The sequence below is a fragment of the Tupaia chinensis genome, unplaced genomic scaffold (genome assembly GCF_000334495.1).
Source record: "Tupaia chinensis unplaced genomic scaffold, TupChi_1.0 Scaffold000418_1, whole genome shotgun sequence".
Classification (NCBI taxonomy): domain Eukaryota; kingdom Metazoa; phylum Chordata; class Mammalia; order Scandentia; family Tupaiidae; genus Tupaia; species Tupaia belangeri.
This window is the reverse complement of record NW_006159923.1, coordinates 1,059,745-1,070,986: the sequence shown is the minus strand read 5'-3', so window position 1 is coordinate 1,070,986 and position 11,242 is coordinate 1,059,745. Positions and strand designations below refer to the sequence as shown.

The following is an 11,242-nucleotide window of genomic DNA, read 5'->3' as shown; positions in this document are numbered from 1 at the left end:
CCGGGTCCCGGCGTGGTGGAGGCGGAGGAGCCGCGAGGCGGCAGCCCACCCACCCCGGCCTCCGGAGAGGTGCTGCCCCCAGCCCCCGAGCCCTCCCGGGGGCGCCAGGAAGGCGCCTTGGGCCAGGCCTCAGGAAAACGTGGTCTTAGCTGTGGGGAGTCTCGAGCAGGCCTCGACCCCTCTTCCTAACCGAGAGGAGGCTCAGCGCCTCACCCTCACCCCGTCTTTGTGCAGGGCGCCGGCGGCCATTGTGTCCGGGTGGGGAATGGAGAACCCGGCCGCCCCCCACCGCCACGTCCAGGGCCTTTGGGGAATTCAAAGAAAATCAGCGGCGTTTGTGGGGGGTCTCCGGCCTTCAGCCTCCGGGAAAGGCCCGGGGGCGGCCTTTCCGAAGTCATATCGCAGATCCGCGGCAGTTCCCCGCTCCCAGAGTCCCTCATCGAAATCTTGAGCCCCTTTGAGAAGTCCCTTCTGGGTTTTGGAAGCCTCACCCTGGGCTGGTACTTAAATAGTAAAAAAAAAAAAAAAAAAAAACGTACTAAACTAAACCCATACCAGCCACCTCCGGGAGAGTTCTCCTGGCTCCCAGTAGGAGGCGGAGAGCCAAGGGGCGTGCAAGAGCGAGGGGGCTGGGCTCCCCGGTGGCAGGAGGCCGCGGCTGCGGAGCGGCCGCCCTCGATCCGGTTGATGTAGGAGGAAGCAAGCGAGGGGGCTGGTTCCTGAGCTTCGCAATTCCTGTGTCGCCTTCTGGGCTCCCAGCCTGCCGGGTCGCATGATCCCTCCGGCTGGAGCTGCTTATTTTGCCAGCCGCCGCGAGGCCGGCTGAGTTGCAGGCATCCCGGCCGCCACCTCCTCTCCCGGCCTATGATACAAAAGATCTTCCGGGGGCTGCACCTGCCTGCTGTCGCCTGAGACGGATTTGAATGTAGGTGGTGCGGGGGCGGGGAGACTACCCATGGGGGCGAGTTTCCGAGGAAGGCATTTCGGAGAAAAGGGGATGACTGGGGTAAAAGAGGCCCGTGGGATGACTGAGAGGCCACTGGTGCTTTCAATTTGACTTCATTTGGAATCTTTTGGAACCTAGACCCAAACCTTCATAAGAGCCACAAAGAAACCAGTTCTGGTACCTGGAAGGGGAATGGGATGTTAAAGGGTAAATGGCATGCATATTAATTATTTTTTTTCCTGAAGCTCTTTCTCTCCCTTCAGAACCTTATCTTGGCTTTGGATCTTAGAAGAGAATCACTAAGCAGAGCCCAGACTCAGTGAGTGAGCAGGTGTTTTGGACAATGGACTGGTTGAGCCCATCCCTGTTATAAAGATGTCTCAGAGCAATCGGGAGCTGGTGGTTGACTTTCTCTCCTACAAGCTTTCCCAGAAAGGATACAGCTGGAGTCAGTTTAGTGATGTGGAAGAAAACAGGACTGAGGCCTCAGAAGGGGCTGAATCAGAGCTGGAGACCCCCAGTGCCATCAATGGCAACCCATCCTGGCATCTGGCGGACAGTCCTGCGGTGAATGGAGCCACTGGCCACAGCAGCAGCTTGGATGCTCGGGAGGTGATCCCCATGGCAGCAGTGAAGCAAGCACTGAGGGAAGCCGGCGACGAGTTTGAACTGCGGTACCGGCGGGCATTCAGTGACCTGACATCCCAGCTCCACATCACCCTAGGGACAGCATATCAGAGCTTTGAACAGGTAGTGAACGAACTCTTCCGGGATGGGGTAAACTGGGGTCGCATTGTGGCCTTTTTCTCCTTCGGCGGGGCCCTGTGCGTGGAAAGCGTAGACAAGGAGATGCAGGTATTGGTGAGTCGGATCGCAACTTGGATGGCCACTTACCTGAATGACCACCTAGAGCCTTGGATCCAGGAGAACGGCGGCTGGGTAAGAACCACGCCCCTGTGTGTCCCTTGTCTTCGGTCTCTGGGCAGAGAGAGCCTCAACCACCCTTCCCCTGTCCCTCTTTCTGTTGTATTAAGTGATCCTTGGAGTGGTTGATTGTTCAGAAGACCTGACTGGCCTCATTTCACCGCAAGATGTTAACTGTTGGGAGATACAGATGACCCAGTTCTTGGGAAACCAGGCATCTTTCATTCTGGTCACCCGCAAACCCCACTATTTCAATATTTGGGTTCCAATTTGTCAGCAAAGAAAAACAAACAAACATTTCCATATTTGGTTTCCAATTTGTCAGCAAAGAAAAACAAACAAACAAACATAACCTGCGCATTCATTCAGCCCAAAATCTGTGAGAGTGGAAAGTTAGTCCAGGGTTCCCCTCACCCTGACAGAATGGCTCACCATGTAAAGGGGTGGGCAGTGAGTATAATGTCTGGAGAAGATGACAAGTGTCTATGAGCCACAGACCATCCTGTCTCCCCCAGAGGTGTCAGTTCTATCCTGGGCTTCCCTCTCCCAAGTCAGGTTCTCTTTGTTTCAGAATTTGCATATTTGGTACTCTTCTGTCCTCCTTGACCAGGGCATGGCCAGGCAGGAAGGCATTTCTGCTGGCTTGGATGGTTGAGAACTATCTGATCTTGAGCAATATAGGCTGTGCTGGTCATGTGTATGCTGCACCCCCTAAGTTCATTTCCCCCAAAGTGTGTAACTTTTTGCATGTTTGGCCTGTTCGTGGAGCCTTTGCTGTGTCACACATGAAGCCCCAGGACTTTGTACCTCACTGACTGGGGTCGGTTGGGAAGCTCCAGCTGCTCTACCTGTTCCTTTCTGGCCAAGGCCCTGAGTCCTCTTCACTGAGCACTGTTGGATGGCAAAGCAAGAACCCAGTCAGTGGGGCACTGCGGGACATTGAGATGTGATGACAGTCTTTGGTCACAGGTATGAGGCCTAAGCCTGTCTCTTAACTAACTGGGTGACCTTGGACAGGACAATCTGGTTTACCTTCTTGAGCCTTAGTTTCTTCAGCTAAGCCCTTCTTGCTTTGTAGAATATTGCAGATCCTGGGAATATTGTGAGTGTAGTGACTAACACTAGTAGGGATAATTCTGTCACTGAGTCAGGATGAGATAGTGCTGAGAGCTTCTTTACCACTGGTCACTGTAGACAGTTTTTACTCTGCTTCTGTGAACTCAGCCCTATTTCCCTGCTTATCTCTCTGCCTAGGGGAGGTTCAGAGCTTATGAGAGGTGTTCTGTCCCCTCAGAATATGCAGAAAGTCAACAGGCTGTGGAAAATAAGTCATCTATTGAGGGAGCTGAGGTGGAAGGGGCTGTGCACCATGGACTCGGGAATGTCAAGAATGCAATTGTCCATAGGCTGGGCCTAGGGCGTGGCAGGCACTTCACTTTTTCACTGAGCAAGAGACCTCCTGGATTTGCCTCGGAACCCCACCCCCTCTCTCATTTCCTATTTCTTGCAACTTCATCACCTCTTCTCTGTCAGCTCTTGAACAAGGCAAGGGGGTCAAGTCAGTAGAGGTTAGATGACTGGGGCAGGCTGAGGGAGGTTAAGGAGGGGGGCCTTCCTGAGCCGGGGCTGACCAGACTTGAAAGCCATTCTGTAAATGAACTCCCTGGGGGGATAAATGATTAAATAGTTCCTGTTAGTTTGTGCGATGACCTCTCCTATTCCCTTCTGCTTTGATTCTTTTGGGGCAAATATTTGTTCAGCTGATTACAGGAGGGACAGGATTCCAGGGCTTCAGACACACCCTCTGAGGCATCTCCAAGTAGGGAGTTGGGCTCTTTGCCCACTTTGCCTGACTATTGTCTGTGGTCTGTGGTCCTAATATCAGGTGGGTTGTTGCCAGCAATAAACAAAAGGCAGTCTGGGAGAGGTGCCTGGTCTGCCAGCCAACCTCTGTAGAGGGCTACCCCAACCAGAGAATTGCCAGCTGCCCAGCGTTGCAGTGAAAAAGGCCTTAGACACAGCAGCTCTGAGCAAGCTCATTAGCTCTCCGTTGGATTGAAATTCTATCTTCCATCTCTCTGCTCAAGAATTACCAGAGCTCGTTGGACGACATACCACATGTCACTTCCTCTTGGTGAACAGAGGGGATATGTGTAGAAGAGCCAGTTATGTCAGAACCATATCTGGCCATGCATTCTCCCCCTGAGGTAAAGAACACTCAACTCAGTGCTAGGTGGAAGGTACCCACCCACTTTCCTCTCAGGTACCATCCTGTTCTGAGCTGCAGAGTCTAGCTACTGCAGTGACATCTCACAGCCTTCCTGAAGGCTGCAGTTGAGAGGTCTTCAATGTAATACCATCCAGGAGTATGCTTATCCCTGCAGGAAAGGGGAAGGAAAGTAGCCTTTATCGAGTACCTCTTCTGTGCATTGTTAGATCTTTCACTTATGCAACCGATATTTATTGAGTGTCTAAGAGGCAGGCAGTATGCTGGGTGCTGGCCATAAGCCTTATATGGTACCTTCCCTAATGGAAATGACATGCTATTTCATATATTCCACAAGATAGCCTTCCAAGGTAGATGAACTTATTACCAGTTTACGCAGCAGCAGGTTCCCAAGGGCATGCAGGTAGACTCCAATTCTGGCATTTGTGAAACTAAGACATGCTAAATGTCAGTGGGTATCAGGGTTCTGCTCAGTCAGTGTGGGCTTTTTGTTATCTCTATTATTGTTAAAAACCCTCTTAGGCCCTGCTATTTGGGTTTAGGGATAAGGCAGCTTGTCCTAGGTATCTGTACTTAGTTGTGGGATGACACTCCAAGACTGGAATTTCAGACTCAATAGCCTCATTACGCCCTGCCTGGAGTCTCCTGGCAAAATGGTGAACCTGTTTGTCTTTTGTATGTCTGTCTCATCTCCCTGTAAAAGGAAGTAATGACAGCCAGCTCCCATAGCTTAACTCTGGTAAAGGATCTAGAACTAAAGCCCTTGCCCTACCTTAATTGAAGGGTGGAAACGCTTCTTTCCTTAAATTGGCTTCTTCCCTCAGGGATTTGGACTTTGCCCTCTGGAGGTAGTTCCTTAGGAAAGTCAGTCCCTGAATTACCCACCTGGAATGTTGTATATGTGACCTTCTCCAAGGGATGGAAGTGTTTCTTGGTACTTTCCAATGGGAATGTGGGTGAGGGCCCAGGTGGGTCAAGCCACTTTGGGATATATGTCCCAGGAGAAAGAAAGCCTGTAGCCTGGTAGAAACATTGCTGAGAGCAACGAACAGGGTGTAGGTCTTTTGCCTATTTCTGTCTTCTTTAATATGGATGTATGCTTAATTGAAGTACCTTAGTATCTTTTGGAGATGTTGGTGATTCTGTGTTTTTTTTGCGGGGGAAACCCCATTAGAAACCCCAACCATGGAAATTTTTAGTAATCTTATACAGGTCCCAAAGAAGTGTCTTGGGGCTCCCCCTTGTAGCACCCACTTCTGCTGGGTATACATTTTAGACTGCTCTTAAAACACCATCACCATCACAGGGTTTTTCGAACTTCCGAGGAATAATTTCCCCAGTAGCCTCATGGAACCCTGTAGCTCTTGTTGAAAATCACCCAGGTAATTTTTCAGGAGGCCCCAGTGGAACTTGAAGAGTTTCCTTGACTTTAATGTGGGCAGGCACCACCACATAAGTCAGTTGTTAGTTGTTCCTTCCCTCAGCAGCTCTCTGTCCTGAACATCCTCCTCTAGGCTGACTCCCTGCTTATTCCAGCACCCTCAGCCTTCCCTCACAGGGCTTTCTTTCAGCAGTCATGGTTTTGTCTGGGCTTAGCATGGATAAATTTAGGGTAATTCCCCATAAGTTGCTCTTCTACAGAAATATAATCTTCTTCTACCTTAATTAAGGAAGGGCCCTTCCTCCCCACCCAACCTAATTCTAGAGTCCTCCCTAAGAACTCCCTATCTTTTCTTTGAAGGAGTCAGTTAGGTCTGGATCCTCTTCTCTTCTGTCCCTCCCAGCCGGCAGTCAGTCTGTCTTTCTCCATTCCCAGTTGGCAGACCTGAGTTAAGACGATCCCACTGGGTCTTCTTGTTTGGCGTAGGGAAGAAAAGACATAGGAGAATATGATCACCAACTTCTAATATCCGATGGAAGAATATCTGACTTGAGCATTTTTGAGTGGTATTGTACGCAGCAAAACTTGGATAAATGATGGGAACCAGCAGTTAGTGTAATGGCTATGTCGCGGGACTCCCACGTAGTCAACCGCGGTTTGCGTCCCGGACCCGGTGGCTTAAAACTCCCGCCGGGCGTGTGTGCGTGCATGCCCAAGATCCCAAGAGGAGAATAGAGAAGGGATTGCGGCGTGATCATACCCCCTGGGGGTTGATTTCTCACTTTCTGTCTCTATATCTCTCTCTTTCTGTCTCTCTCTGTCTGTCTGGCGAGCGCACGCGCCCTGTAGCAAAAACCTCTCCAAAAACTTGGATAAATGAAAATTAACAGTGGTCAAGTTTAAATTAGGGCAGAGAAGACATTTCTGATTTATTCTAGTCCCAGTTCAGGAGCTTCTTTTAGGGTAGAATCCACATCTTGTCTATACTTATTTCCTAAGCACTGAGCAGAAGTCTTAAGCACAGAAAGAGGTAACAATAAATTTCTGAAGAAATAGACCTCTATCAAAAACCAGAATAACAATTGGGGAGTAACCCTTTACCTAGTCATTCATTCATTGGTTCAAACAATGTTTATTGAGCTCCTTTTATGCACCAGGCTGTCCTAGGTACTGGGAGTACAGAAGTAAACAAAACTATGTTTCTGTCTTCAGGAAGCTCACATTCTAGTGGGGAGAGACAGACAATAAATACATAATTACATATATGTCAGGTGATGACTAAATGTCACAAAGAAAATAAAATAGATTGGGGTGTAGGATATGCCTAGCAAGGGAGGGTGGAGCTGTGATTTGAGTGATCAAAGGTGTGGGGAAACAAAAAGTGGCATCCTTCCACCTTTCTAAGTTCTTTGGCTGGGCTATGAATTAAATTGACGTGAGACAGGGGCCAGTAGCTGGTGTGATAGTGAGGCGCTGGACTTCCACATGGTAGACTATGGTTCAAGTCCCAGACCTGGTAGCTTGCTCTCTCACTTTATTTCTCTCTGGTGAACATACATGCCCTATAGCAAATTAGAAAAAAATAATAATAAATAAAATTAAGTAAATAATTATTTTTAAAATATTGACACGAGACAGATAAACAGAAAAAAAATTACATCCATTTTAGTTATATAGGTAAGTGTGGAGGCACAGTCTCACAAAATATGAGATGGGTCATATTATGGCAATTCATCTAGTATCCTGTATAGCTACAGAAAAGACTAAGGTGTTGAAGCTTCTAGGGAGTGGTGGAAATGCAAGTTATGGAATGGTGATGGGAGGAATTGTATGGTGAATAAAGGTCTTGTTATGCAGATAAAGTCTTTCAGGTAATAAAAGTTGTCCAGTTCAGCCCTCTTCCTGATACAGATAGTTTTCCTTTATAGATGTAAATATCTTTTACAAAAGGACAGCTTTTCAGTTTCTCCTGTGTCTGGAGAATAACCAACACAAAATATGCCAAAGAAGTTTATTTCTGAGGGGTGGCATATTCTCATCTCCTATACTCATATTTTGGAGTGGCATATCCTGAGCTTCAACAAAGGTATTCCTAAAGATAATGTTTGAGCATATACCTGGAAGAGATGAGGTGGCAGATGATGTGGATACCAGTGCGTTGTTTCAAGCAGAGGAATGGACTCAGCAAGGAGTGTGCTTGGCATTTTTGAGCATGAGCCTTCTGGTGGATGTAGCTGGAGAATTAACTACAAGAGGAAGAATGATTGGGAGGGGTGGGTGAGGGGAGAGGTAGCTGGGGGCCAGGTCACACAGAGCATTATAGCTATGGATGAGAATTTGGCTGTAGTTGGGGCTGGCAGGTGGTGTGGTGGTTAAAGGTGCTGGATTCCCACATTGCCGACCACGGTTTGAGTCCTGGACCTGGCAGCTTGTGTTTTCACTTTCCCTTTCTCTGTCTCTCTGGTCAAATTAAAAATAATAATAACAAATGGAATTAAATAAATAAATAAATAATCCTTTTAAAAAGAAAAGAAGAATTCAGCTGTGAAGAGAGAGAAAGGCCAAGAGAAGGCTTGGAGCAGAGATGATATGATCTGTGCAATAGGGAGTCCAGTGAAGAGGCTAGTAGAACTGCCAGGTGAGAAGGAACGGTGGCTTGGACCTGGAAGTCAAGGTGGCAGTGGTGAAAGGGGACTGAAAGACAAGACCAGCCTTGCACATGGTATATGGAACAGTCTAGCCACTTTGGAAGGCACATTTTCAATCACTTGGAGAGCCTAGAATTGATTAAATAAGCTGGATGTTATTCAAGAGTAGCTCTTAAATGTGGTATCCTGAAGAATGGTCTTATTTGACTCTATTTATTCCTGTCTGAATAACTATAGCTTTTCTGGAGTTAAGTCCCAGTGCATCCATATCTAGCTGTGTGACCTTGGGCAAGCTCTTTTGACCCTTCCAATCCTTGAGACAAATAATGACTCATAAGGTGGTGGTAAGGTCCAGTGAGGTATGCTCAAGATGCATAGAGCCTGGCACCATGTTGGTGTCCTAATTTTTATTATCTACACCTCAGAACTCACATCAGAGACCCGTTCTCAAAAACTTGAGCAACCATTCTCCTCTTTCTGGACTCCGTAGTGATCCACTGTTACATTCTAGCAGGATGGAGCTTTATCATGTTCATGTGCTGTGGTACATGGAGTGAGGATCCAAGTTCAACTCTTTTTTAAGAGATTTTTGCTATAAGATGAGTACCCTTGCTGTAATGACAGACAAACAGAAAGTGAGAAATCACCCCCTAGATAACCACACCACAATCCCTTTCCTCCTTTTTCCTCTCCGGATTTTGGGCATGCACATACACGCACCCGGTGTGAGTTTTAAGCCGCCAGGTCCAGGACTTGAACCACGGTCTACTACATGGAAATCCAGTGATGTAACCATTACACCATCTGCTGGTCCTGCCAGTTCAGCTCTCAGTCTACTCCTGACTCACTGTCTGACGGAGGCTGAGTCACTTGACCCCAGGTTCCAGGTTTCCATTCTGCAAGATGGCGGCTTTGAAGTAGACAGCCTAGAAATCCTGGTTCTCACTGGCCTTAGGCCTTGTGTTAGATTCCATCATTGGCATATTCAGATTAGTTATGTTTTAGGATGACTTTTTTCTGTCATCAAATGCAGTACCTTAACAACAGTGTCAAAGTCGAATAGTTTACCACTGACCCCATGAGAATAATACTCCGCATCTATGTAACACATTATGGCATACAAAGCACTTTCACATCCACCTTGCCTTCTGAACCCTTTCAGCTACTCAGAAAGATGAGCAGGAAGGAAGTCATCTCCATTTCACAGGAGAGAAATCAGGTGAGAAAGATGAAGGACTTGCTCAAGGTCAAGAGGCAGGGTTTGAACTTTCAAATCAAGACTTGGCTACCGACCTTGGACAAGTCTTTTAACTTGTAAATGGCTATAATAGCCCCCGTTCTGAAGGTTCAGTGAGTTAATGCCTGTCATAAGGCTTTCCAAACAGTGTCTGTCAGTGTAGCAGCAAGCTACCACCATTGTTTTCCTGGGGCTCCTTCAGTTACATCATCTGACTTTCCCTTCATTATGTATTGATTTTTGCAAATAGTTTTTCTGTAGAAAGAAACCACCTTTGGGACTTTCTTCTACTTGGTTTCATCCCTGATGGGACTTCCAGGTCAAACTAGAGCCTTATAGTGAGCTCCAAGCTCCAAGCTGCAGAGCTTTCTGGGCAGACTCCAGAGCTCCTCTCGGAACTAGAGGTTTTTCTCTTGGTCTTCAGGAAATGCCATTGCAATGACTTCCATGGACTGCTTCCTGTCCCAACCCTACAGCCGAATTCCTGCCTGCAAGAGTGTGGAAACTGGAAAGTAATGTCCCTAGAGGGGCCCCCCACCCTACCCCAAAACCACTTTTTTTTTGGACACATCCCTCCCTTTCCTCTTGTCCATGACTTTCTTTGCTCCCTCCTCCTTCCTCCTTTATCTGGTTTCTCCCTCTAGCCCTTAAGATTTAGAAAATGCTTGTCTGTTTAGTTCTTCCAGATCATTCCCCTCTACACCCCTTGCCTAGGCTGTGGGAGGTCAGTCAGAACGCCTGGGTACTCTCCTTGGCTCCTTCACTCAGTAGCAGTTTCAGTCATGGACTCCCCCTAGAGGAGCATTAAACCTGTCACTTGCAGTGCTGTGTGTCATCCATTAAACTCAAGTTCCCCCAAGGGCCCCTATTCCACTCCTGCGTAGAATGGGGATTCTTAAGAAAGATCCCAGAGGTTTGTCACATATAAATCCTGCCTCTTGGAGATCGATGACAGACGGTGGAATGAAAAGACCTGTCCCCACTCCCCCAACCACCTTCTAGGAGGAAGCTAGAAGGTTGAAAACCTCGTTGGACAGTCATCTGAGGAATGGGAGCTGGCCTGGGAGGGGATTGGAACGCACTCAACTATGCTTCAGATCCTTTGTTCCGCTCTTGAAAGGGAAACATTCCCCCCTCCTCCCTAGCCACACACACGTGCCTTTGTTCCCCTGGAGTCAGGCAGAGCTGGGAACACAGTGTCCCTTCCAAGGAGCCTGACTCTGCCTCCCTAGAGGCTGCCCGCCTCACCTCCCCACCCCACCCCCACCCCATTAATGGGACAGGGATTTTTACTCAGGAGCCTCCTGTGTCCTTTCCTTAGAAGACTTTCTTGAAGGCTGAAAACTTGCCTATACATAGCTGCCCAGGGACTTCTCTGGAATTGTTCTATGGGATGCCCATGTCCCAGGCTTAAACAGCCCCTCCCTTTTATTCCATTTGGTGATTAAGATTATTGTTAACATTACTATTAATAGCATGTAATTTTTATTGAGTGCTTACTCTATGCCAGGCATTGTTCACAATGCTTCATATGTATTAATTGATTCCATTCCCACTCTGACACCCTAAACTAGGTACTGTTATAATCCTCATTTCACAAAGGAGGAAACTGAGGTACAGAAAAGTTCAGCAACTTTCTCAAGGTAGCACAGTTAATTAGTGGCAATGTCTGGGATGGGTAGCTTTCAAACTTGCACTATTTATTTATTTATTTATTTTTGCCAGAGGACACCTATGCTCACTAGAGATAGGGAGAGGGCCAAAGTACCCCCAGGGGGCTTGGTCACAACTGCAGTCCCTTCTCCATTTCTCCTTTGTTGGGATTTGGGCATACATGTACACATGCCTTGCATGTTTTTCTTTTTCTTTTGTTTAGTTT

General features: G+C 47.6%; 1 protein-coding gene across 7 annotated transcripts in view; it reads left to right on the top strand.

Moving 5' to 3' along the window:
- The window catches only part of BCL2L1 (BCL2 like 1), a 72,434-nt gene that overhangs the window by 353 nt on the left and 60,839 nt on the right, over positions 1-11,242 (top strand). For 2 of the 7 annotated variants that reach the window (XM_006154722.3, XM_006154721.3), the window contains exon 2: positions 1,210-1,885. In XM_006154722.3, coding sequence (XP_006154784.1) covers positions 1,322-1,885 — 564 coding nt within the window. In that variant the 5' untranslated portion in view covers positions 1,210-1,321. Of the gene's footprint in view, positions 1-25; positions 926-982; positions 1,124-1,191; positions 1,886-11,242 lie in introns of those variants that run through there. The other 5 variants (XM_006154723.3, XM_006154720.3, XM_006154719.3 and 2 more) reach the window with 5 other exon arrangements.